Below are 20,372 nucleotides of genomic sequence, written 5' to 3'. Positions count from 1 at the left end.
GACTTACATTAAGTTGTGTCGCCTCGCTACCTGGCCAGGCATGAAACGGGACGTGATGCGCTACGCCCGCTCATGTCATGTGTGCCAAAGCGTGAAGCCCCGAGGTGGACGACCGCCCGGCCTCATGCAGCCTATCGACAGCCAGACTCCCTGGCAAATCGCGGCGTGTGACGTCATGGGACCGTATCCCACCACACCGAGCAGGAACAAATTCTTGCTTGTAGTCACAGATCACTTCAGTAAATGGGTCGAACTTTTCCCCTTGCGAAAACTGACGGCACGAGCGATCATGGATAAGTTGATCGAGGTTTTCACCAGATTTGGCTATCCTGAGCAGTTGATAACGGACAATGCGTCCTACTTCACTGCGAAGGTTTTCGTCGACTCGTGCGCTGCACTTGGCATTAAGCACAAGAAAACGACAACTTACCATGCTCAGTCGAACCCCACTGAACGGGTCAATCGCAACATTAAGCACATGCTTGTCGCGTTCTCTGAAAGACATAAGGACTGGGATACCTACCTTCCAGAGATCGGGTTTGCATTGCGATCGACAGTGAACCGCTCGACTGGGTATGCGCCTTCTTCTCTCAACCTGGGGAGAGAGCTGCCGAATCCGATGGATAGAGTTCTCGCGGATCGCAGCGGAATGTCGGTCGCGCCGGCAGCACGAGCTGAATACGCGACGCACCTACGTGACAAGATGACGGAAGCTATACACAAAGCACGCCGTAATCTTCGCACTGCTAGGGCGCAACAGAAGGCGCAGTACGACCGCTCGCATCGGAACGTCCGCTACGAAGTGGGCGATCTGGTGCTTCGACGCCAGCACGTTCTCAGCGATTCTAGCAAACAGTTCGCTGCCTCGCTGGCGCCGAAGTGGACCGGGCCGTACCAAGTGCGAGAGAAGGTTTCCTCGCTTGTTTACCGGCTCGAGAGCATGAAAGGGAAGCCGATCGGCGGGCCGGTACACGTATGCGACCTGAAACGCTACGTGCCGCGTGATGAGCAGTGGGATGAAGATCAGACCGTCCCTCAACCGCGGTCGGTGAGTGAGAGCAGCCAGAATCGAACGGCGAGCCCACAGCCGCGCTACAACTTGCGTAGCAGGTGGAAGTGATCCGACGGCTATATTTGCGTAGCCCGATGACTGCGAGGACCATTCGTAAGTCCGGGCCGTGCTGGCACCTTGTTAGTTCCTGCCGGGAAGCGAACGTCTAGCGACAGCAGAGCGCAGAGTATTGACGACGAGGCGTCGTTCCAGTCTTCAAGCAACCACACAGACTACGACGGGAATGTGGCGTGAACGATTCAACGTGTTTGCATGCGGTGTGTGCATTGACTAAAGACTTGCGAGGGCCAGTGCGGTGTGCTGTGAGTCGTTGATGATGCGGACGACCATTCCCTTCGTAACGGGCGTTGACGGTGTTCCCGGATCCGGACAGTCATGCTGCTTATCACAATTTCGTTCCGTGCAGTGGACTAATCCAATTTTCTGAAGCAGGAAACAAGACACGGCCGTGCGAACTGCCTGCAGTACTCGCGGGTACAACTGACGCACCGGCAGCGCTACGCTGGCCTTGCAGCCGCACGAACCACTACCCGGCGCCCAGCAAGCGACCGCCCGGCTTGTGCAGCCGACACCTGGGGCGCGGCACGGAGAGTCGCCTTCGAGCCGGGACTACGATCCGCCTCGCAAGCCCGAGCAGTGCCGCTGACTGGACACCTTCGAGTCGGCATCAAGTACCTGCCACCTGAGGGCTACAGCAACGCAAGCCCGACGTTCAAAGCCGGCGTGTGCAACGCTGCCTTGATCGCCAACCTTGGCGGGAACATTAGCAAACGGGCGCCCGAACCCTTCGGGCGTACCTAGGTGCCAGCATCAACGTATGGGGGGCTTCTTAAGGGGAGGAGGATGTGGGGAGCACCCGCCTCCATTCCCTCCCGCGCACCCGCGGCGTCCCGTTCGCACGTGGCGACGGGTCGCGCCGGCGTAGACATGGGAGAGAGGCACTACGTGCCCTCCCTTTCTCCGTCGCTGTGATGACGCGCGTACCCCTCTTCCCCTACGCGGCTCACGGGAAAGGGAAACGTATCCGGCGGGCGAGGAGGACTTCCCCTCGCAAAAAGGTAAAAAAGCATAAGAGCGCGCCACCGGGGGGGACTCGCTCTCTTGGGACGCCGACACCTTGGACCGCCTGGACGACAGCACCTGCCGCATCCCGTGAGTGACCTCGTTTGTCTGACCCACCCAGACAACGAGGCAAGCCTTTTCCTACTTTTACTGAGAGGACATCCCTCTGCGAGTGTTTGCTATTGCTAATAGCAATAAACGTTGTTACCGTTGACACCGCTGGTTGCCTTATTCGTCCGAACCCGGCGTAGCCGCGATTCCCGCGCTACGGGTTGGGAGTACCACGAGGCGACTGCGTGGGGCTAGATCCGGAGCTCGCCTTCAGCCCTAGCCGCACGCAGAGTGGAACCCCCACATAACGTACACGCATTTTGTCAGAATATATACTTCAAGATTTTAGCATTGCCCATCAATTTCAGCGGATTCTGTAACATCAGTTGCAACCATTTTTTTTGCGTTCTATATAGAGCCATGGCAACTTCTGCGAGAACACAGCGCAGACGAAGCTATCAGCCCTCGGAGCGAAATAGACTCTGTCCCCATCGCGGATAGCTTTAAAGATGGCACCCGCGCTCAGCCACGCCATAAGCGGTAAACCCCCGGAGCTTTTCGCGGGATGGAAGATAGTGCGCTTCCTCCCCGCTTCCCTCCCTCCCTCCCTCCCTCCCTCGCGCGCGAGATCGCGACATCATGCTCGGCTCGGCATCGTAAGGTTTCAGTCGCGCACAGAACATACGGCGCGCGGCCCCGGTGTTATCGCACTCGGACTTAATACGGAACATCACGGCGACGCCGACGGCGGCGACGGTGGAAATGCGCCTTGGGTGTCCATATAACTGCGTTTGTAATAAAGGACGTAGGCTGAATGAAGTGCTTAACATTGTTCTTCGCGCTCTACGATTGTCACAATGCCGACTATTTAATCAGTAAAGGCCGCAAAACATGCTCAAAACAACTTTGATGTTTCAATATTAAGTAGCTGTCCAGAATTTCGAAGAATTCACATGTACTACCACATCAACGCCGATGCCCACGCCGACACGGATGCAGACGGCGAAAATTCGCCAGAGGTGTCTATCTAATTGCAATAATTAAAAAAAAAAGCAGCCCAAGCAGACCAGGCGCAAGCTTTCCTTTAATGACGATTTACTGATTCATTCGCTTGTTTCGAGGTCTTGTTGAAGACTGCCTAACGCGCATAAAGGTTTGACCGCAACCTCCTCACCATTATTATTATTATTATTATTATTATTATTATTATTATTATTATTATTATTATTATCGTCGTCGTCGTCGATGTTATATTTCTGCTATTTTTGAAAGCTAAGAATAATATGCTTATTCCGGCAGTGGGAAAAACTAAATCCTCCCGAATGGTTTGTCCAATGTTACTTTAGGCTTACAATTTGACTCAATCACTCTCGCTGAAAATTTCAACTGCTGTTAATGAATTAAACAGAAGTAGCCGTGGCCATTTATAAAGCAAGACACGGTTGCAACGCCCAGTTATTCTGATGTTATCGAAACCGTTGAAGTTGCAGTACAATGCAAAAATCATTTTTCAATAATTATATATTCTTACGAAATGCATGTTCGGTACCGCCCTTTACGTTGCTAAAGAACCAGGTCTTCGAGTACCGATCCTTTGAAAATTTTGATGCAATCTAGCTTGATTTATTTCCAAATTATTTATTGGTTAGCATTATTGAAAAAGAAGAAGAAAGCAAAAGGTGCACATTTCAGGAGTAAAAGAGTCGGTCAAATCCTCCCGTCGAGCAATGTATTAACAGGGTCCTATGTCCAGGCAGCGAACACTACGAATGAATAGCTCACGGGATCCGAACATTACGAATGAATACTCACGGGATCCGGACCGAACTTCACTGCATAGCGCGACTGCTTACCTATTTATACGCATAAAAAGCAGCAGTCGTTTTTGAGCAGTCGTTGCAATAAACACAAAAGTCTCGATCAGGTCAACAGTGATTAACAGATTTCTTGCAACTAGTGTTCTTCTTAACTTGCTTCGAAAGTGTCTTTTTAACTACCTCCTTTCTATAATAAACGAGGCGTAAACAGCACCTGTATTGCGACTGTGCAAGGAGGCCTCTCGGCGTGAATCTTCAGATGTCGTCGTAGGGCACCGACTTTTGTTCCTTCAATATCTCCTGTCCAGCCTTAGCGTATTTGTGTCATTTGAACGCATTGGCTGAACTTTCTTTTTTCACTGAAGTATCAGCTTTTATTTGCACGAAAGAAGTGAAATGATCATGTGACGTACGAGGTGTGTTCTGATTCTTCGTAATTACTCTGCAGGGCTACGTTACCGCGACCTGCCTTGAACCATGTGTTTGCCTCACGTCAGTATAGTAATGCGGCGGAGCGTTACTATCAGTGGACCTGTTTCGGCGATAGCTTCTTTTTTTTCTCTTTTACTGGCATGAAAACGTATGATTATTTTGGCATCAAGAGGCGGCTCACGTGGCTCCTTTCTAAGTGAGAAATAAAAATACCTGTCCAGTCACGCAATACCACACAAGTTAAAGAAACGCGCTATAAAATGAGACAGTGGTAAATTATTGAGGCACGAAATGTCATTAACAGAGAAATGCAGTTCGGTGAGCCACACACACACACACACACACACACACACACACACACACACACACGCACACGCACACGCACACGCACACACACACACACACACACACACACACACACACACACACACACACACACACACACACACCATGATCATGACACTGAAAAAATAATCAGAAGAATAAGAATAGGCTGGGGTGCGTTTGGCAGGCAGTCTCAAATCATGAACAGCATGTTGCCATTATCCCTCAAGAGAAAAGTTTATAACAGCTGTGTCTTACCAGTACTCGCGTATGGGGCAGAAACCTGGAGGCTTACGGAAAGGGTTCCACTTAAACTAAGGACGACGCAACGAGCTGTGGAAAGAAGAATGATTGGTATAACATTAAGGGATAAGAAAAAAGCAGATTGGGTAAGGGAAAAAACGCGGGTTAATGACATCTCAGTTGAAATCAAGAAAAAGAAATGGGCATGGGCAGGACATGTAATGAGGAGGGAAGATAATCGATGGTTATTAAGGGTTACGGACTGGATTCCAAGAGAAGGGAAGCGTAGCAGGGGGCTGCAGAAAGTTAGGTGGGCGGATGACATTAAGAAGCTTGCAGGGACAGCATGGCCACAATTAGTACATGACCGGGGTGTATATATATATATATATATATATATATATATATATATATATATATATATATATATATATATATATGTATATATATGTATATATATATATATATATGTATATATATATATATATATATGAAGGAACCCAGTGAATCAGGGGAACCCAGTACTCCTCCGCTGCGATTGGTTGGCCTATTCGGCAAGAGGAAAGCAAGGCCGCTGCCACAGTCAGAAAACGTGGCGAGGTTCGCAAAGAAAAGCTTCGCTTAAAAGAAAATCTTTTTACCAAAAAACAAAAAGGGTCTACAAAACAAAAACATTGAGAACATTAAAAGTAACTGGGTAAGCAGTAAGCCGTGGAAATTGGTATAAAAACTGGCTCTGTACATTTTATTTTCAGTCTTCAAGATGGCAACCGTCGACAATAAACTGTTCTTTAATAAGAGCATGTAAACTTTTCAGTTATAACCTTGCGGAAACCATAGGTACCACTACCATGAAAATTATGCAGTGGCCGTCTAATGTCCTAGGTCCTAAACGGCCAAAAAAATGACAAATCTCAAAGTGGGGAGAAAAGCCAATGAAAGTTATCGCTCCAGCAAACAATTAAACGCGTGTTTTTTTTTTTCCTCTTCAGGCTCCAATGTCAATGAAACGAGACGAAAAATTGAAGCTGCATGAAAAGCCGTTACGAACGCACTGACTTACCGTGTCCATGTATTTCATGTTTGCGCGCAAGTTTCCTGCTGTGAACGCGCTGTGAACCGGCGATCGGGCGTTTCATGATGTGGCCATGAATTCTACGAGAAATCAGAATGCTCAACTGATCAGGTAACGTACCTGCAGTAATATTTTTTTTAGATTGATTAATTTAGGGCACATATTTCAATCTACGAACTGCAGCTAGTGAATTCTGAGGATGGCACCGGTTTCGATATATGCGCCGACAACTTGTAGTAAATATGCACTGTTCCGCACGTCTAAAAAAAACAACAACAAGGGCGTTCTTTTACGCATTGAAACGTTTCGTGGGGCACTTTGCAAAATAATATCTCGAAAATAGTGCAGTCATGATAATTCCTTCCAAGTGGGCACGCGTTGCGTATTCAGCGGCTAGAATTCGAAAATTGCGTCATGTGCCGTAAAGTTATAATGGAAGAGTTAAGTAGCGTAACTATGTTATTTAATCGAGCATCTTCATTTCTCGTAGAAGTGACGAACAAACGCTGTCTAAACACAGTGCACAACACTCTACTGAAGTCTACCTGTCTCTCCTTGAATTAGTTCTCACACATAACTACTTCGAATTTGAAGAGAATTACTACCTACAGATACATGGTACAAGCATGGGTACGCCTTTTGCACCAACCTACGCGAACATATTTATGGGGATTCTAGAAACAGATTTCCTATCGCGCTGCACTACCAAGCCCCACACATACCTACGATACATAGACGACATACTCATAATCTGGGGACATGGTCAAGACAGTCTAGATAAATATGTAGCCTTTCTAAATTCTGTTCACCCAACAATAAAATTCACATCAGAATCCTCAACTGAGCGCATAAACTTTCTGGACACAACAATATACATTGACAATGGTGAACTAAAGACAACGCTGTATAGGAAACCTTTCGACAAACAACAGTACCTAGAATATACCAGCCACCATCCCAGACATTGCAAACAAGGCATCTTTAAAGGCCAAGCCACACGACTACGTCGCATTTGCGTTGAAAACCAAGACTACATAGATAGACTCGATCACCTTAAAGAAACGCTATCAAACAGGAACCACCCAAACAGTGACCTTCAAACAGCTTACATCGCTGCAACCAAACTTGATCGAGCCGAGGTCCTCAAGCCCCGCCCGAGGATCACAAGAACAACAACGCCTCTTCTTACTACTAAATTCTCAAACGCACTCCAAAACGTGAATAACATCCTAAGTAAATACTACCCGATTCTCACCAGCAACCAGAAACTTAAGAAGATTTTTCCCGACCCTCCCAGAGTGGCCTACAGACGCAACACTAATTTTAAAGATGTTCTTGTGCACGCCAAACTACAGAAAAAGAAGAAGTTGGGAACCAATCCCTGTGGCCGCCCCAGGTGCTCTACATGCAAACACATTCAATCTACTACTACAGTAAAAAGTACAGCGTCGAATTACACACACAAGGTAACTTCGGCTTTCACCTGCACATCAAGCAACGTAGTCTACTGTCTAGAATGCGCCGCTTGTAGCAAACAATACATAGGTGAGACTGGACAACAAATTAATACAAGACTCAATGGTCACCGCGCGGACACAAAACACAATTTACCCAAAGCAGTAGCCAGCCACTTTAATGAACATGGACATATGTTTGACAAAGCAAGGCTCTATATGCTACAAACAAATTTCCGTTCCCCTCGCGAAAGGAAGTATTCGGAATCATACCTCATACACAAGTTTAATTGCCTACACCCGACAGGAATTAATTTGGCACGCGGCAACTTAGAATCTTTAAAAGCTGTAACTTAAATCTGAAACTCTCATATCATCAACCAATACACAAAACACATTAGGCCACCAGCCAATTTTAATTCTTAACCTCACCTACTCTTCCATTCCGAAAAAATTTTTTCCTGCCTACTACTCAATTTAATGTACTCTTCCAGGCTTTTTCGTCTATACCAACTGTACGATCCCCTTCTTCCATGAACACTTGCCCCCTTCTGCGCGCGTCACCCTCCTGTTTGTTATACCGGTTTCAGCCCCCCTCCCCCTCTCCCTTCGCTCCCCCCTTTTTCTTTAATCTTTTTTTTTTTTTTTTTTTGAAATCCCCTCGACAACACATTCCGAAGTCAATATGCCCTTTTCGGCGCCTCAACACAGAGTATCGCCATCTCTGGATGCCGCCGTAACGACACCTACGTTAAGCGCGTGGGGCAGTGCCCCTTGAAAGACGATGCCGCTGCCTTTCAGTCACCCCATACATTGCACCGCAGACTCCTCGTCGCCACCTTAACTATTTCAAAGTTACTCGACGTATTACTGCTATGCTACTCAAGTCACTTTCAACTCATGTTTTCTTTATTTTTTTGTGTGTGTGTCTGGGTTTTCCTCCTTTCTCTCCTTTTTTCTTTGTCTTTTGTGTTACTCGCGCGCTGACCGCTTGACCGACCGTTTTAATGCCTCAAAGACATGCCGCCAACGACTCCCCCTGACTACCTCCTAACCTTTCGCATCCCCAACACGCTCCCAAGCCCCCGTATTTCTTAAAGATTTCACTTTTCTCTTTCTTTTTCTTTCACTCCCCCCTTTTTTGTCTGTCTTGGTGCCGCCTTGGTTTCCCCCCCCCATTTTTTTTCCTTTTTTTTCTTTTTTTTCTGCTTCTATTTCTTTTCTTTTCTCCCCGCGTGCCCACTCTCACGCTCTTGTCCCCTCGTCTTGAGAATGAAGCTCACAGACGTCGGACGACACCGCTTGTTTCCTCTTGTAATCCCTCTCATTAAAACCAGCCGCCAGCGACAACACCCGCACGTGACGTCACTGCACTAACCCTTTAAAACTAACACGCCGAGGATGACGAGGCCGCCTTTGACGAAGATAGGTCCTCCTATCGAAACGTTGGCCAGCCTGTCTGAGGCACTTCATCCCTGTTTACAAACTTTATACCACAGTGTGCTATTCCATCTGTCAGCCCCTTTCTTGTTTTTGGACCGCCTCATCGAGTAATTTAGCTCAATGGTTAGAATCTCCCGCAGGCAATTTTCAAATATTTGGTGCAGCTAAAAAAATAGCCACAGGCCTGCGTGGCAAACGCAGCACAGACGTAGCGTGCTGGAGAGCGTCTCTAGAGGTGACCGTCGTATAAACTGATTGCAGACGGTAACTGCATGTAGTAACTGTATTGAAAGTCGTGTTTTTATTTGCAAACATTTCTTGAAACATATTAAGGTGCGCTTAATTCTCGCAGAATAGGTCCAGAACGACATGGAGCGGCGCAATGAAGGCACTTTGATGTTGTTAACTACAGAGTCAAAACAAGCTTGTGCACGAAGATCTGCGTTGTGTATTTGACACAAATTCTATGTCGAGGTCTTCCTGCACACACTGTACGAACCAGGCGTTATGGGGAATCCTTCGTGTTTACGTTGAAATAACCCGTACAAAATTAGGGTAGATCGTGTTGAGGAACGTATGTACGTGCGTGCCAAGAAGTCGGCACTCTTCCCATGTTGAGCACCTGGCGACGCATACACTGAGGCAACCACAATACCCGCGAAGTTACGACTAGCGCGCACGACGCCATAGTCTATCGTCCGGTGCTGCTACGAGTTTGAATGGCACACACTCGTCTCCTCATTCGTATATTGCCAAAGCCGAGGCCCTGTGCGCAGTTGTATTTGCCGACACGACACACCTGAAGGCGTTAATGTCACGTGGAAGACCCCAGGTCTCGGAGAAACAGGTTAGGGACACTCACATTAAGATCTAGCCGTGCATGACGTCAAGCCTGTGTGCAGCCAGGTAACGTGCGTTGAGAGAGCGGATGGCGAATCGGCGGGGCTGATGGAGCAGTGCGAAGCAACGTTGCATGATTGTGTAAAGCGGGTCTTCGCGGCAAAGTCTTTTTGCGTCGCGTTTTCGCGAACTAGCTAAACTGTCCACCCGGCGTCGACGGCAACCTGCAACTTGTGCTGCTCCCTGCACAGTGGTCTGCGGAGCCCGACGTCTTCCGGTCGCAGCCGCGCGCGTAGCTCTACGAGGCGCGTCTGCAGCAGCGGTTCGTACCTTGCGAGGAGGCACAATGACGCGTTGCGAAGAGGTAAAACAGGTAGCGATACTACGCGGCGCGCATGTCACATCCCACGATACGCGTAACGACGCGATGCGAGGGGAAGCTGGAGGGTCCGAAGCACTCAGTCCGCAGGAACAGTAACAAGAAAGGACTGATGATGATTAGGATGATGATGGTGATGATGATTATGATGATGATTCTCTGTCATGGCTCGCACCCATTAAAGGGTGTTTGCCAAGAATCGGGGGCAGGCGGCAGCTAAAGGAAATTCTTATTCGAAAACTTCATGTTGTCAGCTACGTTTCTTCTAAATGGCGATGTATCTTATTTTCGTCATTGTCCTTGCCGCTCTACAGACGCGACGATCCCCTCCCCCCTCCCCTTTCCAAGGATGCATCGACGCAATGTGAACCTTAAGCGTGTGCATGAGCGAAGCATTAAAACAAGAATCACTTGGATCAGAATGGCTTTATACGCACCATAATGGCTAACTGCAATGGAAAGTCAGCGCGCATCGATGCCACGCGGCACGCCTGTGACATCGCCTGAATCCTCGCGCGCTAGGCGATAGCTGCGACGGACACCGGACACCGCACATCGGCGGCCGACACCATCGCCGACCGAAACGGCTATCGGAATGAGCCCGTAACAGCTTACGCCGTAAAAAAAATAAAAATAAGAAAGACCTCGTATTGTGGTTACGCGATGCCGCCAGGCAACGTCCCCGTCCTCTATGAAGCGCAGCAGCCCGTTGTTGATCGGGCTTGGAGAAGTCGCTGCCGCGGTACGGCTAGACTGTAAAATAATTTACACCTTTAAAAGTGGAAAAAGGGTGTAAACGTGTATGCAACTCACACCCTGAAGGTGTCAATTCTATCAATCACACCTGAGGGATGCGAGTTAGACACATTTACACCCTTCTTTCACTTAGGGTGTAAATTAAGTTACAGTGTAATGAAAAACTCTCTATAATAAATACTAAAGTAATGGGTTATGTGTAGTCGGCTTACTGAAGAAATCTAATCTTGTTACAGTTTGTAGAAGGCGGGGAAGGAACGCTACCAGTATTACGCGACCAAGCCGGCGTGTACGCCGAAACCGTTCTGCTTCGAAAAAAAGTTTGTGTAGTCTCTGGGCGCGTTAGCATCTTGCTCGCGCAAGACTCGCGCGGCGGCATCCAAGATCCTCGAAAATATTATGTGGTCCTGCCGACTTTACACTGCGCAGCGATACGTTATGCTTAATCCCGTGAAAAAGAAGAGGATTTTCTACACGACTGCGTACAACGTGTTTCCGGAAGGACACCAGATCATCCGATCACAAATACTGCACTTCCTTCATCTTGCGTTTCTCCGGGACAGCGGAGATTCTGACGTGCGTCGACGAACTGTGTACGCCCAGAAAAGAGGCCCCATGCACAGGTGGAACGATTGCCGCGGCCTCGTTTGCCAGGATAAAACCGCCTGTGTTACAACACCATCGCCATCATATATATATATATATATATATATATATATATATATATATATATATATATATATGCGCGAGTGCTGATGAGTGCTAAACTATACGTTACTCTCATCAGACAACTGCAGTGGTCCGGAATGCACTTCCCGCCCCGGCTTCTATTTGGTACTCGTAGACGTAACAACTAAACCCTGCGCCGTATGCTTCGCTTTGTTCCACGCGAGCCACGGCGACGCGAAGCCACACCGAGATCCGCCTGGGCATCCGATGCTGTCTGCGTCGGCCGCACCTGAGTGAAAGTCGAGCTCAGACAGCGCACGTGCACTTCTCCGGATGTTTGCAAAGGGTTGCAGAATATAGCGCCTCTTCCCAATCTCTCTCTCTCTCTGTCTGTCTCTCTCTCTCTCTCTCGACAAGCGCTACCACCCGCGTGGCGTCGCCACCATTTTGCTCGAGCAATGGCGGACGAGGACGGCGGGGGCGTCAACCGCGTCTGGCTTCGCGGCTTTCTTCGCGGCGTCGACGGCCGACCGCTGCAGTTTAGGGACGCGCTCGGAACGACGCTGGTGTGCAACCTGTGCGGAGTGGTCGCCCGCCGGACGGCCTCGCTCCCGTGCTCGCACGTCTTTTGCGAGTACTGCTTGGACCACTGCAGCGACGGCGCCTCCGACAACGAGAGGCGCTGCATTCTCGACCGGGACGTCTTCGACGTCGGCGCTGTAGTATGGAACGACACCCGGCCGATTGACGTCGTCAAGGCCAAGGTAAGGGTATGCCCGCAACGACGACGCGAGTGAGATTAGTGTGGGAAGGCTAATCTTTACGGAGCCACAAATGGCCACGATAATGTGGACTAAACGGGAAGGTTACGCATCAATACCATATATGCACCTACGTGAAACCGAAGGGTTGATTAGTTATCAGAGAAGATAAAGGCCGAGCTATATGAACTCGAATTTCGCACTCCGCTTTGTGACCACGGCGCCAACCACGTCAAATGCACACCGTTTATACCGCAATAAATTTTGCATATTTGCGCAGTTTATGTGCAGGAAATGGTTAAATGAACTTGCAGCACAGACGCTTTCCTTACTTTAAAATAGACATCGCTATTTGTTGGCAGCCGAGAGAATGTTTTACTATGGGCAAGAGCAGGTACAAGAACATTAGGTAGACACGTTGCTGCATTAACGAAGCAGCGGAGGTTGTCTTACAATATCAGCAACAAATACGGAATGCCCTCGGCACACGCCGCTACTGGACGGAAGGTAAATCCAACAGCTACACGAGACCCACACCCAGAGCAAGGTGGCCTGATCGGCCCAAATCTGTGCTTGAGAGTTCGTTGTGAGGGCAAGGGGCTCGAGAATTGGACGCGACGCATTGCATTTCAATTCAAGACGTGCATAGGCTCGCTAGGGCGCTTCCGAAATCTCGTACGAGTGGATCCAGCCTACAAGTAGCCAAGCCATTAGTTAAATGCCCTCGCAAGTAATTTGTAGTCACACATAAGACCCCAATTTGATGCAGAATGACGGGTAGGCGATCGTATAGATTGAACTCGTAACGTCGTCCTGAGCAGTACAACGCCATGTAGCATTCAGCTACTGAGGCGAAAGAAGTTAGCAGCCCATCACAATGAATATGGATTCGAACGGGGATTCTTCATATTACTCCATTATATAAGCTTTTTGTACATCAGTCTTTGTGCACACTTATTATCTCTGTTCGAGAAGAGCCTATATGTCTGCGCGTATTTTAGGCAAAACCTGATTCGTTACCAGAACACAGCTGTCTTGTGTGTAGGGATAAAGTAAGAACAGGAAGCAACGGTAACAAACTGGGTGTGTCAATAAATCGCACCGTTTAAATATTTACGACGAAGACGAAATAAAATAACGTGCACATACACGATACTACTTCCAACTGCTTATTCTGTGAAACACGCGACACTTTCTTTGGCGAAAAGGCAAAAACGAAACCATTCACAATCACTGCCACACTGGCATCTCTAACATCTTCTTCTACAATATGAAAACAGCCAAGTTACGCGAGGCTGGTGTCTACGAGCGTATTCATGAAATGGAGAGTAACCACCAACCACATGAACGTGACATGGGAGTTTGCGAGTTATTTACCCTCGCGCCTTCTTTGTCAGGTGATCTAAGCTGGCCATGCGGTGGTCTCGAATTCGATTCATTTCGATTCAAATTCGATTCAATTCCTACGCACTCTTTTGGAGGTACCCGTTCGGCTTTTGTGGAAGCATTACGTCATCTGAAGAATTCCTATTTCGCCGAGGTCTATAAGGTAAGGGTGTGTGTTAATGTGTTTATGTGTACGATGTTGCGTTTGGAACCTTTTATAGAGGCACTGGCCGCTCCTATGCTCCGGCTTCTGTTCAAATTAAAAGGAGAAAAACACTTAAAGGGCCCCTCACCAAGGGTGGCTATTTTGAGCTGACAAGCGCAGAGCATAGAATGCGCGCTAACGATCGTGTCTGCAAAGTATTACACCGCTACGCGCCGCGGAAAGGCAGGAAAGGCCTGAAATTTCAAGCCGAGCGCCGTTTTTCCTTCTCCTTGCGGCCGCCGCGCTCCAAGCCGGACGGTGACGTAGTCGCGTCCCTGCACCTACGTAGTCGTGTCCGCAGTGTGACGTCACTCGAGGTGGCACGTGACTTCAAGAATTATTGAAGGGAACATCTGTTATTTGTGTAATATGTTGCTTGCATTGAAGAATTATTGAAGGCAACATCTGTTATTTGTGTAATCTGTTGCTTGTATTGAATAATTGAATATTAGAGAATAAAACACACAAACGGAATGTCTGCGTGTTTTTTTGTTTTACTTCGCACCGAAGCAAGAGGGTTGTACTTCCGCTTCGTCAGCTTGTTCCCACGGTCGTGCGGCCACGTGCGAAGGTACCGAGGGGGGGGGGGGAGGGGAAATAAACATTTATTGTAGAACCATCAATTTATGATGGCCGGGCCTAAGCCTCCCATGAGGGGACGTCGAGCGCAGGTACCGAAGCTATGCCATTGTCTACCGTGTTCCCGCGCCGTGATTCCGCTCTGCGATCCGCTTGTACTGCCTTAGTATTCGTGTAGCACTGAATTATACCGGTAGTCATGTGTCCTTGCGCACGGCGTGCGAAATCGTGCGCTGGGCGAAACGAGATAATGGAGTGTTTTAGTTTGCCGTTTTTACGCTCCGCTCACCAGCTAAGCTGAGTGGAAGCGCGAATGCGCATGCGCCCTCCGCCTAGCCGCAAGCGGGCTAGCGGAGCGACAAACACGGTCCGCTTGCAAGCTGCCTGAGCGGAGTGGGCTGCGCAGCACGTTGGCTAGCGTTGGCGTCAGAAAGAATTGGATTGGATGCAGAAAGCAAGCTCGCTGGCTATCACGTGGCGTTCCCCAAGGCGGCGCTTAATTTTCCACTAGATAAAATGGGCCGGTAACGCATTACAAGCGCACGTCTACATACTTCATGGACAAATAAGTTATATATACACACATATATATATATATATATATATATATATATATATATATATATATATATATATATATATATATATAGGTTGGTTTTACTTTATAAGTGATAAATGGGTGTTTTTATTTTCCTTCATTACCCCCTATTTGGTCAGAGGGAGCTGAAACTAAAGCATGTTTCACATGCAAGCTAAAATGCTCGCGAATCCTGCCGCCGCGCCGCAGAAATCTGTTTCGAGCGGCGGCGGCGGCACTAGCGGCGGGAGCGGCGAGGTTCGGGCAAGTTGGAATTTCATTGCAACGACAGAGCGGCAGCACCGCTTCCGAACGGCCCGCTACGACACGTGACCTGTGGAGGACTAGTGCGGGAAAGCCTGCGCATAGGACGATGTTTATTTACTTGCTACACGGGGTACGGGCAACATGCCCAGAGAGCTTTTCAACGAATTGTTAATTGCTAAGCGCAGGATATGTATTCATAAAATAAAAATTTGAAAAAATTTGAAAGGCAGGGACAAAGCAATGCTTATGTTGGTAGTCGCAAACTACCGAAACTGGCTTAAAGTCCCGTGCTTTTTGCCAGCAGCACTGCTATTCGCTGCGGCGGAAAACGCGCGGCGGCAATGCATGTGAAACGAAACCTCGCGAAAAGCTTCGCAGCGCCGCGCCGCTGTTCGCTTCGTTCGCTCAATCGCTTGCATGTGAAACAGGCTTAAGAAAGGTGCGCTCCGCTACGCTAAACGTCTAAGTAAAACTTGAGAATCGCCCGCCGCTCCACTGTTGCTTAGCGGGGCGACTCGGAGCGGAGCGTACGATAAAGACGCTCAACTAACCACTCTAATCACAAGAGGTTGCGCGCAACGGCGTCAGCGAAAATGCGCGTCGCCGCGAAAAAAAGAAAGAGAGAAAGAATATGAAGGGTGGGGGGCCCGTGACGTATGGGTCACGCGATCCTCGATGTCCGGTATGTGAGAACGCAGGAAAGGAATTTCGCTTGCGAAGGCTAGTGGAGAGAGCGTCTCGCTTGGCAGTGGAGCCCGCCTACTGAAATCATATGTTCGCGGCATTAAAATATTTCTATCTCGGCTACTAGTGAGCCGATCTTCAAAAAAAAAAAAAATTGCGGCAGGACACTCCCTAGAGGACACGCAACAACTTCCAGCGTATTCCCAAAATTTGCTATGGGGCCTGGTGAGGTGCCCTTTGACGAAGATTGAGATGTTTCTAGACATGGTCGCGACGTGAAACCTCGCAAGCTGCAAACAGTGTGCCGCAACGTGATCTTCACCTAAAACATCGCTTGAGCACTTCGCGCGCTGTGTTCACGGAAAGGGAAATACTTCCCTGGGAGGAAATGTTGTAGTTTTCTTAATTTACGCGCAGGTGAGATGTTGGAACGCGAGGTACGGGTGCGACTTCACTGGCCCACTGCGAGGTCTGCTGGATCACTTCGAGCAGGACTGCTCTTTCCACGCGGTCACTTGCCCGCGCTGTCAGGGCACCCAACTGCGCTCGAAGCTGGCGGACCATTACCGCGGCGGATGCTTGGCGCCTCCCGCCTCCACCACCAGGTGGAGCCACCAACTTGTAAACGACAGCGCTCCTGGCGGCGGACGACACGCTGCGCCACCTGCTCCCATACAAGACACCCTTGCGGGTGCGTTACAGTTCCGATTTTTCGTAGGGAAACGATGCAATTGGGGACGTGGACTGCGAAACATCAGGCGCATCGTGTTACTGTAGGGGGCTTGTATTATTGGTGACGCACCATAGCCTTCGAACACTTGATAATCGTTTTAAAAATATAATGTCCCCGTCTTTTCTGTATAGAATATAAGCTCTGTCGTCATTCGAAGCAGGATTTTAAAAGCAACCAATAGTATATTGTGTTCAGCGTGTTTAAGAAAAAAAAAACATTCATCCATGCATAATAGCTCTTACTGAACAGTGGAACGCCCTAAGAAAACTTATGAATGTCAGTAACTGCTGCGACCCTAGAGTCGCAGTTAATGATGTGCTTACTTCTTGTTTTGATTACATAAATCTAAGAAGAGATTGGTGCCCCTATGTGGCACCGGTTACTCCACTTAGCTGACATGATAGTTATGCTCATAACGGTCATAACACAAACCGAGATTGGAAGAACATGCGCAGGGACTTCACGTCACGAAAGCAGCGAATGCCTGCATAACAGGAATGTGAACAAAATGTGGATATTCTAAGGCCAAGTTTCCTTAGAGTGCCGCATTCCAAGCACAGCACTTGAGTCCGCGTACACAAGAGACAGGAAAACAAGATACGATAATAGAAGGAAGCGCGTAAAAGAAAATATCGTTGTTCTTGTTGAGGAGGGGAAATACAAGCAGGCAGGAAGAGACGAAAGAAACCGTCGTCTGATTAAGTAATTGCTTATGTATCCGCCTGTCATTCTAAAATTGTAGTATTGAATTTCTTTTCTTGTGGTCATTGGTCGAAATATTCTAATGAAATCGGTCGTCTATCTAAAGCATGAAGCTTCACAGAAAGCCTCTTACGGGGAGTGTCATATGTTTGCCACGTAAAAGAAGATGGCTCCGGAACTTTTTCAAGGAAACATGCAGCTCTGTCAGTTTTTCGCTTTATATTGACGAAGCTCAGCACAAGCGGTGTCTGGCCGATGTCTATGAATTGTTGTTTTAACAGTGTGACTTGTTTTATTCGCTACGTTGAATTGCATGCTGGGGTACACGACATATAACCGGGAGTCTTCCGCAGCATTTGCGAAGCAAAGGCCGGATTCACAAAACTGTTCGTTCGTAAGGTCTGCTTTCCATTAGCTGGCCGCGTTCGCTATTAACATGTCCGGCATCAGGGCTGGCTAGAATTCGCTCTTTAGTTTTGGAGCCTTTTGCGAATACTGGCCCAAGTTGTCCTGAACGACTGACCGCAAAATATGTTTAAGCCCGTCTCTCGACAATAGAGGTAGTAGTGACAGTGCGCCCGTGTGATGAGCCGCGCGTGCCATGTCATTAGCAACGACGTTCTCTGTAGTTTCTTCCAAATTGCTTTCGTCGAGTGTTAATCCTTAAGATGGTAACCAAGTGTCGAACCTCTTCACTTAACAGTTACATCTTAACCTATTAAGCTTACTCTCTTGACATTTGACCTTTTATTGGAACCTCTTTACTTAACATTTCAAGCTTTCTTTTCCTGCGCCAGTGTTCCTACTGCGACAATCTACGTATATTTTCGAGTTGTTTATTATTTTTTTTGCATTTCTGGGCCCATATTCACGAAAAGCACTTATGCTAGAATTATTCGTAAGCGGAAGTTCCAGCACTCCAGTCATAAGCCAAGGCAACCGGCCAATGGGAAAGAGCGCTTAGATGGAAATGCTTTGTTAATTCAGCCCCTGATATACAAGTTCATTAGGCCTTTGCGGAACTCCACGTTTATTTTCTGAACCAATTCTTATTCCTAAATTCGCTAAAGAAGTGCTGCGTCACACATTTAGAAGGAGCCCGTACTGTTTTCCTGACTAGTCACTAACTATGGTGGCGCGCACTCGCTGAGGCCATGCAAGAGCACCGGCCATGCCTAGAGCTCTACCATCCGATGTAGAGAAGTAAAAGTGGCAGCTGGCAGCGGCCAAGCGGATTGTGTTGGAGCGGTGCTTGCGCTAGGTGGGAGAGGGTACTCCGAAGATGAAAAAAAATTCGGCAGACAATCGGGGCGCGATTCTTGAGCTTGACGACACGACAGCCGGCGGCGGCCGTCCTAGCATTCCCCGGGGGGCTAAGCCATAGGCATAGGTTGAAGTGAACCTTGGAATTATAACCATGGAATAATGCAGTGCAGTAGATGCTTGGTAAACAATGAAATATGTTTTAAACTGCCTGTCATGTAGGCGTCCAATGACCCCCCATCCCTTCCTTGGTGAAAGTTCGCGCGCAAACATTAGTGCTGCGTCCGTCGTCCTTCACGCAGCGTTCGAGTCTAAGATGAACGAGCTACTGGAACACACGCGAGCACTGGGCACCCGCACGTCGCTCCTTCAGGCTGACATGAGCAACGCCAGGGAGGTTCTGGCGAGGCTGATCCCCGAAGCTGCGAGCGGAGAAGGCGCCGGCCTGTTGCGTGGCAGTTCTTCCGTCGATGCCTCTGCAGCTCGGGCGAACCGAGTAGTGGCCTCCGGACGCGAAGCCACCTCTGCTACGAGTGCGAGGCGTCGACCGTTGTCTTGTTTCTCCATGCTTCGCAAACGTAAGTGCACCTTGAGCGTCGCGTTTAGAAAAGGCGACGCCGTAGACTCCGCCGATGCCGCGCTGTCGTCGCCGCTGGACCCGGAGGTGTGGACGACCCGATGCGAGACTCCAGACGGCACGTGCAACGCCAAGCTGGTCCTGATGGAGGAGAACTCCGCCCTGAGCGTCTACGGGGCCGCGGACCAGTGCGTGGACATGTTGAACCCGTGGGTCCTGCGGTCGGCGTCACTGGCGAGGCCGCGCAAGCTGTTCCCGCTGGGAGGTGGCCAGCTGCTGACACCTACGTGGGTGGTGTCGCGACAGAGCCGGGCCTCTTTGCTCGACGAAGGATTCGACAGGTTCCGGTCGTACCCGTTCGAAGAACTGTGCGGGCGTGGGTTCTTTTCCGACAGGGACGAGGAGGTCGTGGTCCTGACCGTCAAATTGGTGCGCAAGTTTGACATGTTTTAAGGCGACACCTAAAGAAGTTGAGCAGTGGGCCGTGGAATTTCACTTTGCCTCGGTCCATTTAAGTACAGTCATCAAGCTTTTTTTTTGTTTGTTTCCTAGTATGCAAAAACTGGCGTTGTCGTGTGTTGTATGCTTTGTTCTCCCGGGTTGCTGAGGCTTTGGATTGGCATCTTTCTCGGAGAACTAAGACATCGCGAAGACGCGTCCAACTAACAGCGTTGCTTCCTTTACAATGGTTTATTTTTTATTAACACAGTCATGGAAAATCATGTATTTTTCTTTGATATTGCTACGTAGTAATATTATCTAAAGAACTTTTTTAATAAACACTGTGTACTCGTGCGGCTTTGTACACATTTATTCTTTTTATCATGTACCTCATACTGACACTTCTACGTAACGATTTGCATATAATTGGGGACTTGGAATCAATTATGCCTTTTGGTAATGTTGTAATTTAACGATTACATCGTTTATTCGGTAACAATGACTGTAATTAAGTTACTTTTTTTCTGTCACCAATTAAATGTAACAAGTAACATTTGTGACCATAGGTGTTTATCCCGGG

The 20,372-nt window shown here is 48.5% G+C and overlaps 1 protein-coding gene across 1 annotated transcript; it reads left to right on the top strand.

The window, feature by feature from the left end:
* The first annotated feature begins 12,043 nt into the window (after positions 1–12,043).
* LOC142557105 (uncharacterized) lies at positions 12,044–20,146 on the top strand. Its single transcript, XM_075668715.1, has 3 exons — positions 12,044–12,381; positions 16,494–16,767; positions 19,077–20,146. The coding sequence occupies exons 1-3, from the start codon at positions 12,076–12,078 to the stop codon at positions 19,802–19,804; spliced, it is 1,308 nt and encodes a 435-aa protein (XP_075524830.1). The 5' UTR covers positions 12,044–12,075; the 3' UTR covers positions 19,805–20,146.
* The last annotated feature ends 226 nt before the right edge of the window (positions 20,147–20,372 follow it).

This window comes from Dermacentor variabilis, chromosome 9 (genome assembly GCF_050947875.1).
Source record: "Dermacentor variabilis isolate Ectoservices chromosome 9, ASM5094787v1, whole genome shotgun sequence".
Taxonomy (NCBI): domain Eukaryota; kingdom Metazoa; phylum Arthropoda; class Arachnida; order Ixodida; family Ixodidae; genus Dermacentor; species Dermacentor variabilis.
The sequence above is the reverse complement of the archived record's forward strand: the minus strand, read 5'-3'. Positions and strand labels throughout refer to the sequence as shown.

Bases quoted from the DNA above. Each gene is read 5' to 3' on its own strand.
- LOC142557105 (XM_075668715.1), top strand. From the start codon at position 12,076: ATGGCGGACGAGGACGGCGGGGGCGTCAACCGCGTCTGGCTTCGCGGC. The intron at 12,382-16,493 runs GTAAGGGTATGC...ATTTACGCGCAG, and splicing joins TTGACGTCGTCAAGGCCAAG to GTGAGATGTTGGAACGCGAG. The intron at 16,768-19,076 runs GTGCGTTACAGT...TCCTTCACGCAG, and splicing joins CATACAAGACACCCTTGCGG to CGTTCGAGTCTAAGATGAAC.